We start from the raw sequence: 24,829 nt of genomic DNA on the forward strand, positions 1-24,829 counted from the left end.
GAGGCTGGTTTTCTGTCGCTGATGGACTCCAGCTATGTGAGCGCTCGTTCCTTTCAGATAGTCACTTTGAGAGCCTGTAAACTCATTCTACTGGTGCCGCTATTGCTCAGAACACTTTTAGAATTCCTTTTTTGACTGTTGCCTTCAAAGCTTGCAACAACAGATTTGAATGAATATTTTTAGTGATAGCAGGTTTTTGTGGTTTGAGGTTGGATTTAACTTAGAAGACAGCCGAGAGTCATTCAGAATCAAATCCAATGAAAAACGTGAGCAATCAAGATAACACTGATACGGACCACACTATATGAGACTCTAAGGCAAATTTTATAGTGCAGATTATAAATAAAATCCTTGTCTGATAAGTACCATATGATTTACCAAGAACTTAAATTTAAGTCATTTCTCTTAATCCTCACAGCATCTCTGAACTAGGCAGGGCAGACGTCATGAGATATGTGAAATTTTAAAAAATTAAATTATGTACTTCAAAATAAAAACATTAAATATAAAACATTTATTAAAAATACTAACAGATATCCAAGTACCCAACATACAGGTTTAAAAGGTGTTAGCATTTTCCATACTTGCCCCAGAATTTAATGTAATTTAATGTAATTAAATTCACAGTTCAAGCCCTCCCCTTCCTTCCTTCTGCCACCTTTCCTCCTTAGAGATAACCTGTACCCTGATACTGAAGTCCTCATTTTCTTGTGTTCTTTTGCACTTGTAAAAATGTGTGCATACATATACATAAAGAATAAATGTTCTGACTTTGTGTTGTTAGGAAACTTATGAATACTGTACATTTACTTTGCAGCTTGCTTTTTTTTAATGCAACAGTGTATTTTTGAGGTTTATCCATGTTGATACATAGAGATCTGTTAACTACCTATAATATGCCTTTGTATTGAATAAGGCTCAGTTTACCTGCTCAGTGCTGCTGAACTGTTGATTCCTTCTGATTACGTTTTTTACAATTACAAACAATGTGGCAGACAGCACTCTTAAACACAGATCCCTGTGCAAGAGTCTGAGTTTCTCTTGTTCCTGGAAGTGAAACTTCTTTGGGTATCATCTCGTCATCCTTATCAAGCATCACCCATTTGCTCCAGTGCTGTGCCAGTTTATGTGCTAAAATTTCGGTTCCCATTTCTTTTGGCCTCATCAGCACTTCGCATTGTCAGACTTGGTCATTTTCACTAGTTTGATAGGTCTGAAGTGGTAATTCCTTGTTGCTTTAATTTACATTTCGCTGATTCCTAGTGAAGCCCAGCATCTTTTCAGATGCTTGTTTGCCATTTGAGTTTCTGTTTTTCAGCTTGTTACTATCCCTCACTCCTTTTTTTCTGTTGGGTTATTTGGCTTTTTCTGCTCTGTGGACATTGTCGTAGATTCTGCTTACTAATCTTTTGACTATTAGGTACATTGCAAGTATTTTCTTCTAGTCCATAGCTTGTTTTTTTGCTTTGTTTATGGTGCTTTTTTTTTTCATACAAGTGTTATTATTTTCAGTGTACCTAATTCTTGTATCTTATGGTTTGGTCTTTAATCCATCTTGGGTTTAATTTTATAAATTGTGTGTAACAGGGTCTTAGTTTGTCATTTTCCTTATGGATAATTTCTGCAGCACTGTTTACTGGTTAGTTCATCCTTTATCTTTTTTATACTGACTATTAGTCCGCCTCCATTATAGAGCAAGGTCCCATTTGTTCATGGGTCTATTCTGGGCTCTGTATTCCATTGGTCTATTTGTCTATCTCTGAGCCAGTACACACTGTTTTGATTATGATTTAATGAAGCAGGTAGGAAAGAACACAGGTTCTCTAGTCAGACTGCCCAGGTGAAAATTCTGCTGCCATTACCTATTAGCTTTGTGCCTTTTTTAATGAGTTACCTAATCTCCCTGTACCTTAGACTTCTTTTTTTTTTAATATTGCATTTTGGTTTTTATTTTTTATTGCATTTTATTTTTTATTATTTAATTTTATTTTTTTTATACAGCAGGTTCTCATTAGTTATTTATTTTATATATATTAGTGTATATATGTCAATCCCAGTCTCCCAATTCATCCCACCACCCCCCCCACCTTAGATTTCTTATCTGTAAGTAAATAATAATGGTACCGACCTCATAGGATTGTTGAGGATTAAGTGTGGTGATACATGTAATATGCTTAGAGCAATGCTTTGAGTATGGAAATCCTCAGTAAATGCTAACTGTTCATTACTACTCCTGATCTTACTGTATATATAGCTCTTAAGTTTTCATATGGAAAGAGATCTTCTTTATTCTTGTTCTTTTTAAAAATTGTCTTGGCAGTTGTTGTTTACTCTTATTAATTTTAGGATCAACTCGTCAAGTTCCACAACAAAGTCTACTAGGATTTTTTATTATAGTACACTGACTTTTTACATTAGATTGGGGAATATTGTCATGTTTGTGATGTTAAGTCACCCCGCCCGTGAGCTTGATGTAGCTCGTGATATATTGATGGGCGTGAGAGGGAGAGTAGGAAAGATTAGGCCATGAGGTGACAAGGAGGCAGATGTAATAGTAAGGCTCTGCAGGCTGTGCCCACAAAGGCTTTGGCTCTTTTTCCAGGGGAGGGGGAAGCTACTGGCTTTGAGAGGAGGAGTGATGTGATCACACCCCCGCTCTTAATAGGCTCCCTCTGGTTCATCGTGTGCTGCCTTTTGAGGAAGGAAGGGAGAGAGAGATATGAGAGAGAGGGAGAGTGTGTGTGTGTGTCTGTGTGTCTGTGTTTGTGTGTGTGTGTGTGTGTGTGTGTTATATTTTCAAGAAGAAACAATGGAAAAATAAACCAAAAACTAAGGAAAAGTGGTTACCTATGGGGGAAGGGAGAGAACAAAGTACTTCTGTGTATTTACTTTGTTACATAGGTTTATCTTTGGAACCATGTAAATATTTGATATAATTAAAAACAAAAAATTAATCAAAAAGGAAACGAACCAATCCCTAGGATTTTAGAACACGCTGAAACAAACTTATATCAAGTTTGTAGCAATGACTACAAAGAGAAAAGAATTACTTTAAAATACAATATTTTGGCTGTTCATCCCAAGTGGGATGTGTTCTAAGGACACAAAGAACTACTAAGAGATCTAAAATTGCATTCAGTGGTCTTATTGTAAGTAGCAGGTTTGGATTGTTGTGTTGAATCTGTTACAGCTACATTGTAAGATAAAGCAAATAACTATGGCTGTGTCATTAGGAAGCATGATTTTCGGTGTAAAAGGAAAGATTACAGGTACAAAATCAGAAATTAAACAAAAGCCCTGTTATCTGAAATTGGAAATGTCAATATCAGTATGGACTCATGATTTTTTTCCCTAAAATAGTGAATTTCTAACTCTATTTACTGAAAAGACTTAAATGCTTTATTACTGGCACTGCTTCTAGCATCCCCAGTGCCCAAGTTGTGGTCTCTTCTATTTCCCACTAAAGGGAACTGAGGCTTTTTGGAGAAATGGCTGATTCCAGGTATAGAGCAGGAAATAGACATCATAAGCCTAGGAGATAGTGTGTAGGAGTATGAGGAAATGAACAGAGGTTAATGGGGTTGTGTCAGAAGGACTCCCATAGGCTTAAGATAGAACAATTTGAGCATTGAAAAGAATAATGACTGCTGTGGATTGAAAACATATCAAATATGTAAAAATTCATGCATTCATAATGAGAAAAAAAAAGGAGCTCATTGGTCACAATTTTGGGTTGTTAGAGCATTAATTCAATTCTTTGGAAATTAATGAAGGCCAAAGTCAAGCATTTATCCTGCCTTTCCTATACAAACTAATCTTTGAAAAACGAGAGGGTTAATGAGAGAGTAAGGCTTCTTTATAGAATTTCAGTTAATAAACGCAGGAGTATTAGAATTAGAAAATTGCCACTCCAGTGAGAAAATGGATCTAGGCAGCAATCACCCAGGGGAAAGACAACAGGGAAATATAAGGGAGGGATCATATTAATGCCATCTGAAGCCACTGAACAGTCTTGGCATTGCTAAAACTATGGCAGCCAACCACGATGTGATGTAACAGGAAGTACCCAGCAGCACTTGAGACATGTTCTTGTCTAAAATTTGAATATGACTCCCGCCACGCCTAACATGAATCTGACTATCAGTTCATGGGAAATACAGGGATCAGAGGGACAAGTTAAAGACATCTGGAGGAGACAATCGGACAAATCTAAAACGTGGGACAGTTTATAGCATACATGACCTGGTTTCTCTAACAAATTGGTAGCGTGAAGAGAAAAAAGGCAGGGAGGGAAATTGTCATATAAGGTGGAGAGATTTTAGTGACATAACCACAACAAATGAGAAAGGACAATTCTGGCTGTTGTGTTAAGAACAGACCTCAGAAAATCAAGGATAAAGGCAGGGAGGACAGTTAGGAAGCAATTACAAAGTTCCAGGAGAGATTCTGGACAAGGATGATAGGAAGATGGTTTTGGACTCTGGGTATGTTTTGAAGGTATTGCCGACAGGATTTGCTGGTGGATAGGTAAGATGTGAAGTGTCAGAGAAAAAGTCTAAGAGGACTCCCAGGTTTTTGGCCTAAGTAATTGGAACAATGGAGTTGCTTTTTACTGAAATGGGGGTGTTGGAGGGAGAGGCAGGTTTGTGGGGAAAGATTAGGAGGAGCTCCATTCTGAGCTCCGTATCTTCAGCCTGATGGGCCTTCCAAATGTCCACGAGGGGGTGTCAGGGAGGCAGCTGGATATATGTGTGGAGTCTTGAGGATGAGTCCAGACCTGAGCTGTAAAGTTGGGAGTCCTCAGCATGCAGATGACATTTAGAGCCATGAGACTAGGTGAAAGCACAAAGGGAGTGGGTATAGCTAGTGGAACTGAGCCTGTCCGCTGAAGAGATGGGAATCAGCGGCGGGAACAGAGGAGAGGCCAAGGTATACTGGAAGCCAGGTGGAGGCGGGTGTGATGAGCTGTGTCACATGCTTCTGGCAGGCCAGGGCAGGTGAGGACTGAGATTTGGCCTTCGGATTGAGCCACGTGAGGTCATTGATGCCCTTGATAAGAGCAGTTTCAGTGAACCCGATGGGGAGAGGATTCAAGAAAACCAGCTTAGAAGAGAAATGAGAAAGGTAGAGAGCCCTTTTGAAGAGTTTGGAAGGGAAAGCACTTGGGTGTTAGCTGGGTGGCCAAGTGGTCTAGAGAGGGGTGTTTGGTGGTTGGTTTGAGGATCACTGATTTATTCCCTTCAGGAAGTATTTGTGTGACAATAATCTTTCATCCCCAACTTTTTAATTTTGACAAATACCAAATCACAGAAAAGGTGGATACTGGGTTCTCTTCACTAGTTTAACCCAGCCTTAACATATTTCCACATTTGCTTTCTCTCAAGTGTATCAGTATATTTTTTACATTTTCTGAGTTGCTTCAAAGTTGCAGACATAAAGTTTACCCTAAATACTTAAGCTCATATCTCCTAAAAATAAGGATGTTCTCCTATATAACCACAATATCACTGTCATATCTAAGAAATGTAATGTTGATATAGTAATATCTAGAATACAGTTCGTATTGCAGCTGTATATTGTTGCTCTTTTAGTGTCAGTTGCAGGGTCCAATCAAAGGTCACCCATTGCTTTTGGTTGACACCTCCCCTAAGGGAGAAGTAACAACACACTGAAATGCTGATTTTAAAAATCTAGCAGAGAGTGGAAACTGATGATGCAGAAGGGAGTGGGGGGAATTGCCAGAGTGATAAACTTGAGAAGGTGAGAGAAGATGGGCTGTATGCATGGCAGGGGTAACCTGTGATGGGAGAGTGGACAGTTTATCCAGAGGAACAGGAGAGAAGGCAGAGCCTGCTGGCAGGTGGGGGGCGTGTGGGAGCTTGAGAAAATTTTTTGATTGCTTTTATTTTCTTGGTGAAATAGGAAAAATGGTATTCAGCTGAGAGGAAGGAAAGGGGAAGAGGTGTTACAGGTTTTAAAAGGTATAAGGTATAAGAGAAGGTATCAAGTCATCTATGACAGTCACCTTCAAAGTAGGGCATGTGTTTTGCTGAGTGTGCACGAAGACTTTCCCAAGGGTGCGCATTTATGGATAATCTTAAGGGAATCCTTTTGTAGACCCTCAGTTTCTATAGGTCCACTAATGTCCCTGAGAAAGGGCCTCTTGACCATAGGCTTCCTCCCACTTTGAAAGAAAAGGCAGACCCTCCTCTCCTATCCCCGATCTGAATTAATTATATCACCCCTTGGATTGTCCCTACTTCTTATATATGCATTGATTTTATTAGTCCTTTTTTTTCCTTCTTTTTTTTTTTTTTTAATTATTTATTTATTTATTTTTATTTATGGCTGTGTTGGGTCTTCGCTTCTGTGCGAGGGCCTTCTCTAGCCGCGGCAAGTGGGGGCCACTCCTCATCGCGGTGCGCGGGCCTCTCACCATCGCAGCCTCTCCCGTTGCGGAGCACAGGCTCCAGACGCGCAGGCTCAGTAATTGTGGCTCACGGGCCTAGTTGCTCCACGGCATATGGGATCCTCCCAGACCAGGGCTTGAACCCGTGTCCCCTGCATTGGCAGGCAGATTCTCAACCACTGCGCCACCAGGGAAGCCCCTTTTTTCCTTCTTAATCCAGAAAAAAAATTACTTTCTGGAAGCAGAGAATGCCCTTCTTAAAGATCTTTTCACACCATTTTCCCATCACTTATGATTCTCCTTGGGAATTTCCCCTCCTTTTTAGCCTTTCCAGTGTGTGTGTTTCTCTTTTCCCTCACCAGTACTTCACCTCTGTTTTCCTGCCTCCATTGACTGTTGTCTTTTCTCTGGTTTTCAGGCTTGGTCACGGTGGCAGGAACAACTTCTGCATGTCTGGAGGGAGAGGCGGAAGATGGTCTCCGCAGTGAAACACCATCAGCACTGGCAACAGTGGAGAGCCCTGAGGGCCTGGCTGGAATACCTGCAGGTGCGCAGAGAGAAGAGGCAGCGGAAAGGTGAGCAGGAAGTCCTGGGCTCCAGGGACAGAGGGTTGGTCACAGTGCCCACTCTCCTGTTGCCTGTTACCGCCAATAGGGTGGTAACTTATTAAGGGGAGATATAACCATGTTACACCACAGATTTTCAAAAAGGAGATTGAGGAGGAAGATAAATCATCCTCAATTCACAGTTAAGATATTTCCTTCTGCTTTTTTAATCAATATTTAATTCAATAGGATTTTAATTATGCTATAAATACTGTGATTATTATGATTAGTATGATACATACAATTTTGTATCTTTTTTTTCACTTTTAATTTTATATTGGAGTATATCTGATTAATAATGTTGTGATAGTTTCAGGTGCACAGCAGAGAGACTCAGCCATACATATACATGTATCCATTCTCCCCCAGACTCCTCTCCCATCTAGGCTGTATCTTGCTTTTTTTTTTTTTTCACACAACTAATCAATACTTTCCTGTGTCTTTAAGTGTTCTTAATAAATGTTATTTTTTAAATGATTGTATTTTACAGGAGAGGGGCTTACCTTAATCTACTTAGCAATTCTTTTTTTTTTTTTTTTTTTGGCCTTGCTGTGCATCTTGCAGGATCTTAGTTCCCCGACCAGGGATCGAACCCATGCCCACTGCAGTGGAAGCGCAGAGTCCTAACCACTGGATTGCCAGGGAAGTCCCTAGCCATTCTTGTATTAATAGATACTTGGGTTGTTTGTCCTCAGTTATGCAGATGCATGTGATTTATGATATTGAGTTTTTGAACACTATTCTCATGGTTTTGTTTCCCCGAGAGAGGTCAGAAGTAATGATAAATAGGTCATGATCGTAGATACTTTTTGTACTTCAGTTTCTTGAGCCCACACAGAAGTGAGTTGAACACTGTGCTGGCCACAGGGTTAGGCTCTCCTGCTTACCCTAGGCCTCCCTGTGGGATCTCCTAGGCTGCCTACACTGTCTCTTGGGAGAGGGAATGTGTCCCTGTGAAAATAGTGATGGGGGACCACCTGTCTGGTTGCCAAGCCTGGAAGTTGAAGGCATGAAGCTATTTAATGATGAGCTGCCGACTAACATGCCTCCAGTTACGGCATTCTCATTCCAGGACCAGTACCCTTCCACTTGCTGGACTTACGCTCATCAGGCCATTAGCTAATTAGTCTTAAAAGGAGATGGAGCTGGCAGCCTGTAGCAGCCTGGCTGAAAGCTCACAAAAGCCTTTGACAGCATGTTGACCAAGTTGTGTGTCATTGACTCAGACCCTGAAATCCCATCCGGGAAACATTGATAAAGAGGCAAAAGTGAAATGGAGTCTTCTCTGAAAGCAGCAGTAGCCATTACTGCTCCTCAGTAACTAACTAGGGGTCTCAGCCCTTTGATAGAACCCTTTTCTCTTTCCTGGGAGAGAAGAGATATACTGATAGCTAAGGGATTCCTCCTGTGTTTAAAAACCTTTTATTCTGGGACTTCCCTGGCAGTCCAGTGGTTAAGACTCGCGCTTCCAGTGCAGGGGGCATGGGTTTGATCCCTGGTGGGGGAACTAAGATCCCACATGCTGCATGGCACGGCCAAAAAAAAAAAAAAAAAACACCTTTTATTCTAACGTTCTTTGTGGGAGCAGCCTTGAAGCCCTGCTGCCTGCCAGTAGTGGGTTTCATCCTGTCTTAAAGGTGCTTCCAGCTCATCGCCCAACCTTGAGGGGGCAGCGCTTAAGCTATTTTCTCTGTTGCAGAGACGGCTGAGGGATTCCACTGCATCATTGTGCTCCAGACACACTTCTGTGATTGGCGGTGGGCCTGGAAGCGGAGGGAGAGCTTGTACGTCCACCACGAGCGGGTAGAGGGGCTGGCCAGGAGGATGGTGCTGCGGAGGGCCTTTATTCACTGGAAACACTGTATCCTTTGCACCACCCAGCCCTGTCTGTACAGCAAGAACAGCAAGAGCTCACCAGCCTGTAAGACAGGAGTCAGGAGATACATGGGAAGTAGTTACCCAGCAGTTTAAGACAGTTCTGATCTCTGTTGACTTCTTTTTAAAATTTTTTGTTTCATTTTGGGAATATTCATACAAAAGAGTGCATATAACAAACATTTATAGTCTAAAGAATAATGGTAAAATGACACAACTCAAAAAAATAGAACATTGCTCACACACCAGTCTGCTCCTCCCTGACTACATTCCCTTTCCTCCCCCTCAGAGGCATTGCGGCTGCCCTGATTTTGTTATCATTTCATTGCTTTTTTCTACCCATTAGATGGTAGAAATAGCCACAGCCATTTCTGCTTCATTTCATTTCTGTTTCAGATTTGTTTCATTTCATTGCTTTTTCAGAAAGCCATCTGTCCTTGGTGGCCCTGTCATTATGATCCTAGCTTCCATTCATTGAGCTGTTTACTGTGTGCAGACATTTTGCATTATCTCGTTAATCCTCATAGCAACCCTGTGGAGTAGGTCTCACCGTCTCCATTTTACAGATGAGGAAACAGGTTGGGGGTTGCTAAGTGATTTTCAAACTCATTGGCAGGGCCAGGCTTTTGACTCCAGTGCACCTTCTTAATCACTGCCCCTGCTGCAAATTGTGCCCAGGTGTGGGATTTGGACCGCCTTGGGTGTTCACCCACACTTTTATTTGTTCACTGAACTCTTGCTTTGTTTTAAACTCCTGCCTAAATTCTGGAATACAGGGAAACTTAGAGACTAACAGTAGCTCATTGTCTAGTGGGGAAAGTAGACATGAAAACCAGTCTTTGTAATGTGGCATGATAAGTGCTATCATAAAAGTTTGTATCAAGTCCTGCTAGGGCTACTGTGGAGATCTAGCCGAGGAGGTGATGTTTGAGCTGAATTTAAGCCTTGGGGGATGACATGTTCTCCCAACAGGGAGGTCGGGAAGGGCGGTTCAGGTGTAAGGAGTGGCATTTGCGCAGGTGTAGGTGAGGAAGAGCAGCCAGGGGTGATGACCAGGGTCTGCAGTGAGTTGTGGGGTATGGAGGGCAGGTAGATGCAGGCTGGGGACCGGCTTGTAGGGCCCTTGTGTGCAGTGGTCAGGAATTTGGGCTTAATCCCAGTGGCGCTGGGGATCCTCTGCAGGTTTTTGAGAAGAGAAGTGATGCAGCAGATCTGTACTTTAGAAAGGCTAAAGCTCGATGGTAGCAGCGAAGCTGGCACAGGGGGACCAAGTCAAGTGTACTGCACTGTGCTGGGGGTGGGGACAGAACCGGGGAGACCTAGGGGGGCAGCAGATGGACTTGGCAGCCGAGAAGATGGAGGGGGTGGGAGGAGAAAAGGTTTGAAAATAACTCCAAGGTTTTTAGCACAAACTTCTGACTGGATTGTGATGCCAAAACAGAACGCAGGAGAACTCGGAGCAGGTTCTGGTTAGATTTTGAAATGTTTACTCAAACTGGTGGCAGTTTATCTCAACTATTTTTGCCTCTCATGAAATGGGCATGAGAGGGGAGAAAGGCAGATAAGTAACTCACATGGTTCCCCTTAGTCCTTTCTTCCCTGGGTTGTCAGGGGGAGACAGAGGCGGACACCAGCCCACCTGGCATGCCCATCATCTCCTGCAGCCGGGACCCTTCAGATGGGTCACTAGGATCGCTCTGGGCTGGGGTGGGACCTTGTTGAGACAAGAAGCCTTAACTCTGGTAGACCTGCTGCTGTGCGTGGAGGCAGCTGTGCGGCGGCAGGTGGCAGAAGAGCACCACAGGCGAGGCTTGCTGGTAAGGGCGCTACAGCCTCGCTCAGGCAGCCACTCCTGGGGGACCTGGCCCACGTCATGCTCCTTAAGTGCATCTGGTTGTGTGGATGGCTTCCATCATGAAGCCCCCTTCATTGTCACGTCCCTATTTTCATTTTGGATCAGAGATGGTGATGGTGTGGGGTCAGAGGGTTTTGGGGCTGCAAAGGAGCCTTAGAAGTGATGTAGTCCTGGGGTGTTCTACATGGCAGACCCCCTTTTTAAGTGGTGGAAACCTAGTCTTCGAAATCAATCAAAGTAGAGATGCTGTGGACAAAGCTAGGTCTGGGGAGTAGTGTCTGTTCTACCGGCTGCTCCTCCCCACCCTCACCACACAACGTGGCCTCCGAACACTTTCAGGAGCCTCTGGGGGTCCACAGAGCACGATATGAAAAGCCCTAGTTGCTTCACGTCTGTCTCAGAAAACTGAAGCCAGGCTGTGGGGGAATGAGCTTTGCTTAGTCATACGTGAGGCATTTTTGACAGAGCTGGAGCCAGGCCAGCATGTCCTGCCTCTACCCCACCCCCACCCCCACCCCCCAGTCACCTTCTCTCAAAATTCCTTCTCTCCCTTCTATTTTACTCTTACAAAACTGCATTTATAATTGTGTAAGCATACACATTGACCCCACATGGTAAAAACAAATAAAAAAAAAAACCCCACCATAGGCTGAAAGTCTGTCTCTTTTCTGAGAGGCAGAGTTGATGTTTTGACCTTTGTCTGGTGTTTCCATCTGGGTCACAGGGACCTCTCCTGGTCAGAGGTGCGGGTGTGTTTGTTCCTGTGCAGTATCTGTGGATGGCAGGGAGTGGTCCCACAGCTATTTATTAAGTGTCTACTGTGCAGGCTGGCTTGTATCAGGCTCTCAATTGAATCTCAAAACAGAGAAACACTCTCTGGGACATGGGAGCAGCTATGAACAGCTACTACTGAGCTTCTTGCCACCCTCTTGGGCATTGCTCTTATTGTTACAGACACATCACTGATTTGTGTCCATTCTTCTTTTCACAGCATTTTTGCTTTAGAGCCCTAAAAGACAATGTGGCCCGTGCCCATCTCCAACGAATAAGAAGGAATCTTGCTCACCAGCAACATGATGTCACGGTGAGAGTCCTCTTCTGTATCAAGCCACCTCTTCTGATGGCCATTCTCTTTTTCTTTTAACCTTTGTGCTTAGAGGTTTGTTCAGACCTTTAGACTCCAAAACCTTAGTGTCCATTTTCTTTAGTAATCTATGCCAGAGGCTAGAGAAACTCTTATTCTTCTCTTGTTTAATCCCATTTTTTTATCTGTTTGCTAAAAAAATTGATAGTTGAATCAGAGGTCAGGGACTGTGGATTCCAACCTTGACCTAGGGAATACACTTTGTCTTGCATTCCAGGAGGTTTTGGTTATGTTTGCACTGTGAGTCTGTTGTCTTCAGTGGTTAAATTTACCTGAGGGCAACAAACATTCTATCTCCACCTGTAGATTGTGTTTCTGGGTGTAGGAGAAAGGGACATTCTAATTGTGAAAATGTTCAAGCATACAGAAAAATAAAAAGAATAGTGTAATAAACCTCTATTTTACCATCTAAATTCAACAATTGTTAGTATTTGCTTTTTTTTTCCCAAATCATTTCAAAGTAAATTACAGACATTATGACACTTTACACCTAAACATTTCAGTATGCATTGCCCAAAAATAAGAACATTTTCCTGCATAACCACAGTATCATTATCATCCCTAACAAAATGAACAGTAATGCTCTAATATTAACCAATACCCAACCCATATTCAAATTTCCCCAGTTGCCCCCAAAATGTCTTTATAGCTGTTTTTTTAAAACCAGGATTCAATTAAGGATTGATGGCTCACTCTACATTTGGTTATGTCTCTTAAGACTCTTATTAATCAATAACAGTCCCCCCACCCCCACCCCCACCCCCACTTCTTTTGTTTAACATGTTTATTTTTTAATTGTAAAATACACAGAATTTATCATCTTAACCATTTTTAAGTGTACAGTTCAGTGGCATTAAGTACATTCACATTATTGTGCAACCATCACCATTATCCATGTCCAGAACCTTTTTCATCTTGCAAAACTGAAACTCTGTGAATTAAACAATAACTCCCATTCTCTTTCTCCTCCCCCAGCCCCTGGCAACCACCATTCTCCTTTCTGTCTCTTTGAATTTGACTATTCTAGGTACCTCATATTTACAGTATTTGCCCTTTTGTGATTGGCTTATTTCACTTAGCATAATGTACACTATCTTTCTTAATAACATTGACTTTTTGAAAAGGAATGCCAGTTATTTTGTACAGTCTTCCATATTCTCCAGTTTTCTGTTTCCTTATGATGTCATTTGATTTTCCTTTTTCCTGTGTAGCTCTTACAAACTAGAAGTTAGATCTAAGGGCTTGATTAGATTGAAGTTAAACACTTTTTGGCAAGACTACTTTATAGGCAGTAGTAGGTGATAAGATCAGTTTTAACTTCTAAAATGGCTTTGTCTTCCATGAGGCCCAGATTAGGAATACCTTCTTCATTCTGATTTACATAGATTTGGTAGATCCAGCTTTTTGCCTTTTATGTTGGCCCAGAATAGATCCATATTGCTTGGCCAAAATTATTTTGCAAATCTGTTATATGTTGGGTGCTCCAAATTGAGGTAATTACTGCTTTGGGGGAGCTTACAGTCTTCTGGAATTACAGATTTGCTAACTAATGGGTCAAGAGAGATCATTTTACCTTTTGCCTTAATAAACTTCTGTTTCCTTCCTGTTTTGCTGCAGCTACTGCACAGGTTCTGGAACCTCTGGCAGTCTCAGATTGATCAGAGGGAGGAAAGTGAGCAGCTCCCCTTCCTGTGTGCAGCCTGGGACCACTACAGGTAGGGACTGTGGCCTTCAGGCTCCCCAGGGGCCCGTTGTGACTGACTGGCTGGTCTCCAGGAGTCATCATCACCCTCAGTGTGTTACTGCGGCAGATTGAGAAAGGCCCTGCTGTAAACCAGTGTTCCTGAGCTTGCCTTTTCCTTTTGGTTGATGGGATGGGAGGTAGAATGAGGATGTTTGTGCTGGTGCTCGGCCACCACTGCCTCAGTTTTCAGGTGTTAGTGACGTTCCATCTTGGAATGTAGGCACTGATAGTGTTACAGAGACGGCGCAGGCAGGTGGGTGTTTGTGGCTTGGTCTTGGAGGGTGTAGAGTGTGTCCTCAATTTTTTAGAGTTAATCATTCAGTTAAAATAAATAAAAGCACCACATGTCCACAAGAAAAACTCAGAATGTATAGGAAAGAAGTAGAAAGTTAAAAATAAAGGCTGCCTGGACCCCTTCCTTCGACCCCTTAGTCTTACTATTCAGAGGGAACCACTATTCACTTTCTTGCTGCAAGAAATGTTCGATAAACCCTCTCCCAAGAGTATAATTAACTTATTTTGCATAGTTATAGGTATGATTTTGGGGCACTTTTTAATGAGTCAGTGAGAAATGCAATATTTGACTGAGTCAGTTTGGAGTTGTCAGGATGTATCATTATTCTAAATCCTGGTTTACAAAGCTGAATGTGGTTCTCACTCTCAGTATCACTGTGTGAAAGCATGTCACAGACCCAGGTGGTCCTAAACAGGCCCCAGAGTTTGGCCGTAAAATCAGAAAATTCAGGATATTTGGGGGATTTCATACATATTACCTGAGTTCCAGAGACACTGTGCTTGGTGGTCTAATTAGCTTTACAAGAAAGTTGTCAAATTTTGGGGGCAAGCCACAGTCCAAAATCGGGGTGGGGGTTTGGCAGATTTCATGTCAGAAAACAGGTTCTTATTTCCCTTAGAATGAAACCCCTGGGGTGCCTTTAACGCTCAAGATGTACCTATGCCCAGATTTACCTTCCTTAATATCAAAACACAATTCTGAAAACCTGAAACCTGAAAGTGGGAGGGCAGTTACCTTGGTGTTGTGTGTTTCATTTCAGAATAACATTGCTACGCAAGTGTTTCAAATTGTGGTTACTGTATACTCAGAAGAGGCGATCCCAGCAGGTATGGAGTTCCTCAGAGCAGGGAGCTCTGCTGGCTTACATTCTTGGATGCGATTTCTTTGGAAAGATTCTTGGAAAAGGCCTGTACCAAGAGGTCTGGTGTTCTGATTTGGAAGAGAGGGTACTGTGAAAAGCTCAAAGGTATCTGCCCCAGACCCCCCCAGGGATGTCAGAAAGTCTGCATAACTCCTGTCCCTTCATCTGCTTTGAAAATGCAGCTGCTCTCTGAAGGTGGTGAGCGTATCAGCCATTCCATTCACATCTTGACCCAAATTGTTGATTATATTACTCAGCCAGCCCCTCCTGAGACCTTCAGGAGATGTTGGGGAAAGTGCAGAGCCTGAGCGCCATATCCCAGAGCTAAACGGTGTGAGACACAGGTGCCCACAGTGGTGGGAGGAGGTGGAGGTCAGGCTGAGGGATTAGTGAAGGCAGGTAGAGAAAGACGGATTCAGCTCCATTTAAGAAAGACTTACTGAGTGGCTGCTATGCCAGGCCAAGAACTGAGGATGCAGCTGTGATGCAAAGCAGACAAAGTTCCTGCTCTCGGGGGGCTTGTAGTTTAGCCCCAGGGTGGCTCTAATGATGGCAGGTAGCCGTCTGGAGCGCTGAACCGAGAAGGATTTCCAGGCCACGTTCAGACTCAGGGGAGTGTGTGTTCAACTGATGATGTCTGCACAGGCCTTGCGGTGGGAGGTGGACTGCGCAGGCCTCTGTTTGGCCATCCCTGCGGTGAAACGGGGAGGACACGAACGAAGCTCCTCCTGGGTATTTTTGTGCTGTCCTCTCCACCCCCTCCTCTATCTGCTGCTCGAGTCTAACAGTGAATCTAAAGAGTTTGGCTGGTTCCTCAGTTTTGGGAGGCATACAGACTCCTTTGGGAGCTGGTCCTGTCTACTTCTCTCCCCATTCCTGTTACCGCTCTGCCCCTTCACAGCTGCACACAGTCAAGCTGCCGGTCCTTCCCTGAATATTCTCTGCTAGCTCCTGCTTCCCAATCTGCCTGCTGCCCTTTCAGCTCAGGTGTCACCTCTTCCCCCTGCTCCACCCCTTGTGCAGCTTTCTCATAGCATGTTGTTGGCTGGCCTCCCTCCCTGCCAGGCTGGGGGCTCCTTGAGGGTACAGCCTGTCCTGCCTCATTCTTCTCCTGAACTGTTGACAAAGGGTAGGTGCTGACTAGTATTTGGATGAGTGAATGAACACACGAGTGAACAAACAGATGAGCTGCCGGTGATTGCTTCAGAGTTTTCCCCAAGGATCACCTCAGTTCTTGGTGTTTGGATGGGGCTAACCCAGGGCATGGCTTGTTTTTGTGTCACCTTTGCCTTCCACACCTAGAAAATGTTTAGAATTGGTACATTCTTTGACGTCCCTTTGGATTATGTGGCTGTTTCGGAAAGGACATTGCCACTGGGTCTCTTAAGCTCGTTGAATACAAGCACAACAGAATGTGAAGAAAGAGCCTTTTTAGAAAAAGAACATGAGCCTCAGAGTTGAAAGGTTATGTTTATTCAAGGTGGAAAAGAAGCAAAGGGTCTCATTTAGTTTCTCCCTGAAAAAAGGGATATCCTCGACCCTGGGGCCCAGCACTGGTAGGTCGAGGGTCAGAGTCCTTATCTCTTACAGGGCTCCAACACGGCCTGCACAGTGGAAGGTCTCAAAAATAGTAAGAGCCCTGCTCAGCTGTTGTTTGTTTTGTTTTTTTTCAGCTGTTGTTTTTTAAAAAATCTTTAGCTAACAATCTGAATGTTATCTCTTGGTTTAGATATCCAAGAAGCTCATCAGTTCCTTCTATTTTAGGAAAAGATAAAAGTATTATTTATTGTGGGTTTCTTTCTATTTAAAAAGTAATATATAAAGAATGGCAAGAATGTTTGCTAATTGTTGAAGCTGGGCAATAAGTTTGAGGGGATTCATTATACTATTGCTTCTACTCTTGTTTACATTTGAAAATGCCCATAAGCAATATGTAGACATCACAGAAAATTTGGGAAGTATAGGAAGACATAAAGAAGAAAAAATTAAAACACCCATAATCCTGCCTCTTAAGATGACATTTGATGAATAAACCTGGTATTTTTTTTCCTCTGTGTGGGTAGGAATGTGTGTACCCATGTATTCACAAACACACACATAGGCATGCTGTTTAGTTTTCTATTGCTCTGTAAAAACTCACCCCAAACTCAGTGGCTTAAAACAACCACCATTTTATTATGCTTAAGGATTTTGTGGGTCAAAAATTGAGACAGGACATAGCAAGGATGGCTGGTCTCCGCTCTGTGATTACTGGGACCTCCACTGGGAAGATTCTGGTGGCAGGGGGTTAGAGTCTTCTAGAAGTTTCTTTACTTACAAGTTTGGTTCCTGGGCTGGAATGACTTGAAGATGGGGCTCCACTGGGACTATTAACCAGAGTGCCTGCATATGACTTCTCCAAGAGGCTTGGGCTTCCTTACAGCATGGTGGCCCCTGGGTAGTCAGACTTCCTGTGTTGCAGCTCAGGGCTACAAAAGTGAGTGTTCCAGTGAACAAGACAAAAGCTGTGTGGCCCTTTAAGACCTAGCCTAGGAAGTCACTTAGTGTCACTTTCGCCATACTCTACTGGTCAGAGTAGCCACTGTCCCCCCAGATTCAAGGGAAGGAGGATGAAAGAATTTGCAGTCCTGTTTTAAAAGCCACCACACGTGTATATGCTTTTCCTCCCAAATTTTGGATCATGGAGGCATATATAGTCTTATGTCAGTTGTCTGTCTTCTTACTAATGTATCAGTGAAATTTATAATTACATAAAAATTTAAAGAATCTGTACCACAAATAAACATTATAAACAAAATCAAAAGATATTTTACAGGGTAGGAACAAAATTGATAACACACAAGACAAAGGACTAATAAATTTAAGGTTGAAAAAGCCCATATATATCAGAGTTAAAATGCTGACAATCAGTAAAATGGGCAATGAGGATGAACACTTAGGCCATAGGAAAAAAGTTTAGATAAATATATATCTATACACACACATACATAGACAAATGTATAAAGAGATGCTTAACTCACTTTTAATTAAAGGGAAGCATTTTCACCTATCATATTTCATTTTTCACCTGTCATGTTGGCAAAGATTAGAAATAATGATTTTCATTTTAAAAAATGTGTAGGAAGCACCCCTTCCTCGAGAGTGTGACCCTGAAAGGTCTTTTTCTTTTTAATGTAAAGTACAAATAAAGGTCTTTCATTGTTTTACTTTAGCTGTTGCAGGCCAGAGCAGACAGTCACTTTCAGCGGAGAGCCCTCCCTGGGGCCTTCCAGGCATGGAGAAGGCTCTGGCAGTGGCACCAGCAGGAGAGAGTTCTCTATGCCAGAGCAGCACGCTTTCACAGGTACGCCGTGCGGCTCCTGTCTGCCCTGGGCCAGGCGTCTCAGGTCAGTTCTGCCACCCACATAGCCATTTGCTTTGTTTCTTAGCCTGCTAGTCCCCTAGGCCCTGGTTCTTCCTTGATTTTCAATAATGTGGGCTCTTTGAGCTCATGTAGCAGAAAAAGACAGCCAGTGTTTCCCCTGGGAAAACTTGTGTCTCTCTGTGTAGCAAGTGCTTTCAGAACAGCCCTGGTTTTATGCCCGTTCCCTCGTTACAAGCCGCAGTGAGCCGCATTAAAGCTGCCCATTAGCTTTCTGGATCAGAGTGTGGTTGGACCTCGCATCGCCTTGGCAGGCTTTCTTGAGCGTGATTTCCCTGAAACGCTTGGTTCCTGTTCTGCTAGACCTGGCTTTTTGAAGTCTTGAAATTATCGTTGTCAACAAAATTAGAACGGGCAAGGAGCAGAGCTCCATCCTTTTAGCTCTCACAGGGGCAAACTTGCCCAGAGCCAGGTCCGTGCTACCTGTTGGTGGAATGTCATGAAGAGATTATTAATGACTAACTGTTGGCCACTGTGGTGGGTGCGGTGTGATGGGTAAAAGGAAAATATAGAAGCTCATTTGCCTGTGATATCGTCATCTTCACTAATAATTTCCTTCTCACAGCAGTCCTGAGAGAACAGGTTCAAAGTGATAAATGACTCACCCATGTAACAACCATTAAGTGGCAGAGCCAGGGTTTACATTCAGTCTCCCTGATTCCAAAGTCCAAGTACTTGCTACTGGATCAAGAGGAATATCTTTTTGATGACTGGGTAGGAACTTTAAATCTTGGTGAGGAGGAGAGACTGATATACAAGGGACAATTGAAGAACAATCCAAGAGAATAGACCCATGTGTCCTCAATGGTGTTAGCACAAGTTCTTCCAGAGCTCAGACCTGGTGCTGAGGGAGGTGCCCTGGGGAGACTCTCTGTGAGCTGGGGGTGAGGATGGCTGGTGGGATGAAGAGGGCCAGACTGAGGGGCTGCCTGCTCCTACAGGTAGATGATGGACAGGTGTTTGAGCAGGTGCGTGGAACTAGTACGGTGACAGTTTGGGAGATTGCCCTGAGGACTGTGTGCATCAACTTAGGACAGTGAAACAAGGGGGAGGGACATGCATTGGGAGAAGTTACAATGAACTTGGCTTTGGAGGACTCTGAATGCTGGTTTGAGAGGATCAGCCAGAACCCCGGGCTCCTTACACGAAGTTCAAGATGTTTCTAGGGGGTGGCCACAAGGAAAAGTGGCTGACATGGGCTAGCACTTACCTCTGCCCCCTCCCCTGCAGAGAGCAGCTGCGCCTTTCCTTAGTTCCTGTGTTGAGGTCTAGTGTAAGATTCATTCAAAAAATGGCTTCACTACGAAAACACACACATACACACCCCTTTGTTTTCTTTACAAATGAGTCATGTTTGGTTCTATTGCTTTTTTGTATTTTGGCATGTTGTGGGGACCAGAAATTGAGGGTACCTTCAAAGCAGCCAAGAGGAGCTCCTAAAAGGGCTTTTGCTGGGGGGCAGGCATGGGTGAGTTTAGAACCATCACTTGAGACAAAAGGGTGGAAGGTGAATCAGAGGCAGGAAGTAGCACGGAGGCTTGAAGGATGGCGAAGAGGATCTAGGCGTTATCTTTTTCGGGTTTAGTGAGATCTTTTTAGAAAAGTTAGTTTTTCAGGTTCCCGCCTTCGTGGTTCACAAGAAGGCAGAGTGATTGAGAACCTGGCCTAGAAGCCGACAGGCCTGACCGAGTTCAGACCCTTGCTCCATGCTTGCCAGCTCTGTGACCCTGGACAAGCCACTCAGTCTCTCTGAGCCCCTGTTTCCTCAAGTTTAGAATGGAGGTGATTTGATAATAGTCCTTATCTCACAGGGTTGTCATGAAAACTAAGTGGGATAATCCACGTAAAATACAAGCAGAGTGCCCAGCATAAAATATTAACTGTCCCCTGACCCCTAGAATTGATTTGTGACTCTTAGGGTAAATTAATATCCATAGGTTTGGTTTGGAGTTTAGCAAATCAAAGTTCTAGATAAATGTATGTTCTATCTTTCCATAATTCTTAGGGTATTTAAAAAAATATTTTAGGAATACGGATGGAATTTATGGTGGAATCTCATGAATTATGAATAAAAATGGTAGTTTATTAACCTGCCAGTGAAATATTATACTGATAATGAGACAAGACTGGTTTGCCTTTTTTTTTTTTTAATTGAGCTAAAATTTACATACAGTGAAAGGTACAGATGTTAAGTAAACAGATTGATGAGTTTTTACAAATTACATCTCTGGATAATCAACACCCCAGTCAACATACGGAACATTTCCATCACCCCAGAAAGTTCCTTCAAGCCCTTTTCCAGCCAGTTCCTATCCTGCATAAATAACCACTGTTCTGATTTCTGGCATTCTAGGTTAATTTTGCATGTTTTTGAACTTTGTACAGTGGGATCAGGCAGTACGTACTCTATTGTGTCTGCAAGTCTTTTAAAGTTCAGCGTAATGTTTTTGAGATTGTGCCAGGTTGTTGCATGTATCTGTAGCTGTTTTTTATTTGCTGAGTAGTATTCTATTGTATGAATCGAAGACAGTATTTTGATCCATTTTAACAGAGGAGTTGTTTCCAGTTTGAGGCCATTATGCGTAAGGCTGCCGTGAACATTTGTTTTAGTGGAATATGTTTTCATTTCTCTTGGGTAGATACCAAGAAGTAGACTTCTGGATCAGGGGTGGGTTTATGCTTAATCTTACAGGTGGTTGCATCATTTTATGCTCCCACCAGCAAATCTGAGAATTCTGGTTGCTCCACATCCTCACCAACTTTGTTTTTGACAGTCTTTTTAACTTAGCCGTTACAGTGGGTGTGGAGTGCTGTCTCATTTTCCTGACGACTAATGATTGTCCAGCATTTCTTTAAAGCCTAATGAGCCAGGAACGGAAGCCTCTGTAATTTGACCAAGTCAGATTGATTGCCAGGAAGGAGGGAATTCCAGAGGAACTCTGGAATGCTGCTGTACCTGAGGGAAGGGAATTTGTAACCTTTGGGCTCCCACTGAAGGAACTGAGGAGACTCTAAGAGAAACAGGGATCTGTTTTGGATTGATTGCTGTTTCTGAGGCAAGTTGAGGAGGGACTCACTAGGGAGAGCTGTCATGAGTATCCTCAGGAGTGAATGGACATAACAAAGCTTGTCTGGGGCATCACTGGTGAGGAAGCAATAACCATCCAAAGAGGGGGTCCTTGTGGCATCTTACAACCGCTGCATGATGTTGGGAGAAACAGTGTTTCTTTGCAGTTGGCTTTCTGTGTGACTGATGAATGGTAGAGCTGTTCTTTCTTTTCAGTCTGAGCTGATTTTCGTTCTTTGAATACCAGACAGGTTTTGACTCTTTCAGCCTTTATCATGTGCTTATTGACCATTTTATCTCTTTTGTGAAGTGCCTGTTCAAGTCTTTTTCCTAGCTTTTTAAAAAATTAGGTTATATGTCTCTTTAAAATTATTATTGATTTGTAGAAGTTTTTTAAAAATTATTCTGGTTCATATTATTTCTTTTATTGGACTAGGTATTAAAAATATTTTCTTGCAGTGTGTGGCTTGCTTTTCCATTTTTTAACAGTATTTTTTTTTAATTGAGAGCAAAGTAGGTGGTTATATATGTACTGAAATGAATTAATAGGTTGTTTTTTTTTTTTGATGAGTGGAAGTGTTTAATTTCGATACAGTCCAGGGGAACTTTCCTGGTGGTCCAGTGGTTAAGACTGTGCTTCCAATGCAGGGGGCCTGGATTCAATCCCTGGTCAGGGAACTAAGATCCCACATGCTGCACAGCACGGCCAAAAAAAAGAAATTAAAAATAATAATAATAAAAATAAATAAAAAGTAGAAAAATTATATTGTGGTGGTTTAAAATAATTTTTGATACAGTCCATTTCCTCAGTTTTTTTCTTTTATAATTAGTGATTTGGGGGTTCTCTCTAAAATAATTTGCCTACTCCAAGATCTCAAAAGATATCTTCCTACATTTTCTCCAGAAGCTTTATAGTTTTAGCATTTACATTTAGGTCTGTGATCATCTTGAATTTTTTTCTGTATATGGTATGAGGTAGGAGTCAAGGATTTTTTTTTTTTTCTGTTCTTCGGTTTTTTCCAGCACCATTTCTTTTTTTTAATATTTATTTATTCATTCATTCATGCATGCATGCATGCTGCGCCAAGTCTTAGTTGTGGCACACAGGATCTTTGTTGTGGCATGCGGACTTCTTAGTTGCGGCATGAGGACTTCTTAGTTGCGGCATGAGGACTTCTTAGTTGCGGCTTGCGGACTCTTAGTTGCGGCATACAGTCCAGCACCATTTCTTGAGAAGACTTGCATTCCCCCATTGAATTGCCTTGGCACCTTTGTTGAAAATCAATTGGCCATATATGTTTGTATCTATTTCTGGACTTTCTTTTCTGTTTCATTTATCTGTGTGTTTAATGCGTTTATTCTTATGCCGTTAAGATACTATCTTGATTACTGTATCTTTATAGCAGGTTTTGAAATCAGTTTGTTCTTCCTGGGATTTTGTTTGGAATCACACTGAATCTGTATAGATCAATTTAGGGGAGATTGGATATCTTAACCATATTGAGACTTACCATAAAAAGAACTTGGTACATCCTCCATTTATATAGGTTTTCTTTAATTTTTCTCAGCAGTGTTTTGTAACTTTGCATTGAAGTTATATATATATATTGTTAAATTTATTCCTAAATATCTTTTTTTTTTGATGCTGTTGTAAATGGAATTACTTTTAAATTACATTTTCTAATTGTTTGTCCTAATATATAGAAGTACAGTCGATAACTTGAGTTCCATGACCATTCTAAATTTCTAAATTCACTTACTAGTTTTAGTTCATCCTTCCTTTCTTCTTTTAAAATTGCATAGGGTTTCTGCATAAATAATCATGTCATACGTAAACAAAGGCAACTTAATTTATACTTCCCAGTCTGTATGCTTTTTTTCTCCTCTTATTGCACTGGCTAGGATCTCCAATAAGGTATTGAATAGAAGTGATAAGAGGGTACATACTTGTCTTTTTCCCAATCTTAGGGGAAAAACAAAAGCAGTTAGTATTTCACTGTTGAGGCGTTAGCTTTTTATAGATGCCCTTTATTAGATTGAGAATGTTCCCTTCTATTCTTAGTTTTCTGACTGTTTTTATTATGAATGGTGGATAAATTTTGCCAAATGCTCTTTCCACATTTACTGAGATGATCATATAGTTTTCCTGGTTTTCAAATGTTAAATCAACCTTGCATTCCTGAGACAAACCCAACTTGGTCGTGGTGTATTATCCATTTTACATATTATTGATTTTGGTCTGTTAACGTTTTGTTAAATTTTTTTACATGTACTTTCACGAGGGATATTGGTCTATAGTTCTCTTGTAATGTTTTACCTTTATTTTCTGAAAGGCTTTTTAAGGTTGGTATTATTTCTTTAAATTTGGAATTTCCTAGTGAAATTATCTGGGCCTAGAGTTTTTGTTTTTGTTTTTCAATGAGAAGGTTTTTGATTACAGATTTCATTTTGTAAATAGATACAGAGCTACTGAGAGTTTCTTTTTTTGTCAGTTTTGGTAAGCTCTGTTTTTCAAGGAATTTTTCATTCTGTCCAGGGTGTCAAATATATTGGCATAAAGCTGTTCATAAAAGTTCCTTTTGGAACTTCCCTGCTGGCACAGTGGTTAAGAATCCACCTGCCAGTGCAGGAGACAGGGGTTTGAGCCCTGGTCTGGGAAGATCCCACATGCCGCGGAGCAACTAAGCCCGTGCGTCACGACTACTGAGCTTGCGCTCTAGAGCCCGCGTGCCACAACTACTGAAGCCTGTGCGCCTAAAGCCCATGCTCTGCAACGAGAGAAGCCACCGCAATGAGAAGCAAGTATACCACAACGAAGAGTAGCCCCCACTCACCACAACTAGAGAAAGCCCATGCGCAGCAACAAAGACCCAATGCAACCATAAATAAATAAATAAATAAATAAACAAATAAATTTATATTAAAAAAAGGTGCCCTTTAATGTCTGTAGAATCTGGAATGATACCACCACTTGCATTCCTGATTTTGGTAATTTGTGTGTTTTCTCTCTTTTTCTTGATCAGTCTTGCTAAGAATTTATTTGTTTTTTTAAAAAGCCAACTTTTGCTAATTTTCTTGTTTATTTTTCTTTAATTGATGTAAGCTCTTTATTTTGTTCTTTCTACCTACTTTAGATTTTTAGTTTGATGTAGTCCATTTGTTTATTTTTGCTTTTGTTTCTTTTGCCTGAATGAGGTGTATCCAGAAAGATATTGCTAAGACCAATGTCAGAGGTTGTACTGCCTGTGTTTTCTTCTAGGATTTTTATGGTTTCGGTCATACATTCAAGTGTTTAATACATTTTGAGTTAATTTTTGTGTATGCTGTAAAATAGTGGTCTAGTTTTATTCTTTTACGTGTGGTTGTCCAGTTTTCTCAACACTATTTTTTGAAGAGACTATCCTTTCTGCATTGTGTGTTCTTTGCTTCTTTATCATAAATCAGTTGTCCATATATGTGTGGATTTATTTCTGTGCTCTCAATTCTGTTCCATTGATCTGTGTGTCTTTTTTTTTTTTCCTGCCAGTGCCATGTTGTTTTGATTAATATAGC

At 41.9% G+C, this 24,829-nt stretch overlaps 1 protein-coding gene across 13 annotated transcripts in view; it reads left to right on the top strand.

Moving 5' to 3' along the window:
* The window catches only part of SFI1 (SFI1 centrin binding protein), an 83,143-nt gene that overhangs the window by 41,421 nt on the left and 16,893 nt on the right, over positions 1-24,829 (top strand). For 9 of the 13 annotated variants that reach the window (XR_009697355.1, XM_061169614.1, XM_061169613.1 and 6 more), the window contains 7 exons: positions 6,828-6,984; positions 8,714-8,875; positions 10,636-10,706; positions 11,736-11,828; positions 13,506-13,603; positions 14,688-14,754; positions 18,002-18,132. Coding sequence is in view for 12 of the 13 variants with exons in the window: in XM_061169614.1 (XP_061025597.1) it covers positions 6,828-6,984; positions 8,714-8,875; positions 10,636-10,706; positions 11,736-11,828; positions 13,506-13,603; positions 14,688-14,754; positions 18,002-18,132 (779 nt within the window). In the remaining variant the exon portion in view is untranslated. The remainder of the gene's footprint in view (positions 1-6,827; positions 6,985-8,713; positions 8,876-10,635; positions 10,707-11,735; positions 11,829-13,505; positions 13,604-14,687; positions 14,755-18,001; positions 18,133-24,829) is intronic. The other 4 variants (XM_061169619.1, XM_061169622.1, XM_061169620.1 and 1 more) reach the window with 1 other exon arrangement.

This window comes from Eubalaena glacialis, chromosome 15 (genome assembly GCF_028564815.1).
Source record: "Eubalaena glacialis isolate mEubGla1 chromosome 15, mEubGla1.1.hap2.+ XY, whole genome shotgun sequence".
NCBI lineage: Eukaryota > Metazoa > Chordata > Mammalia > Artiodactyla > Balaenidae > Eubalaena > Eubalaena glacialis.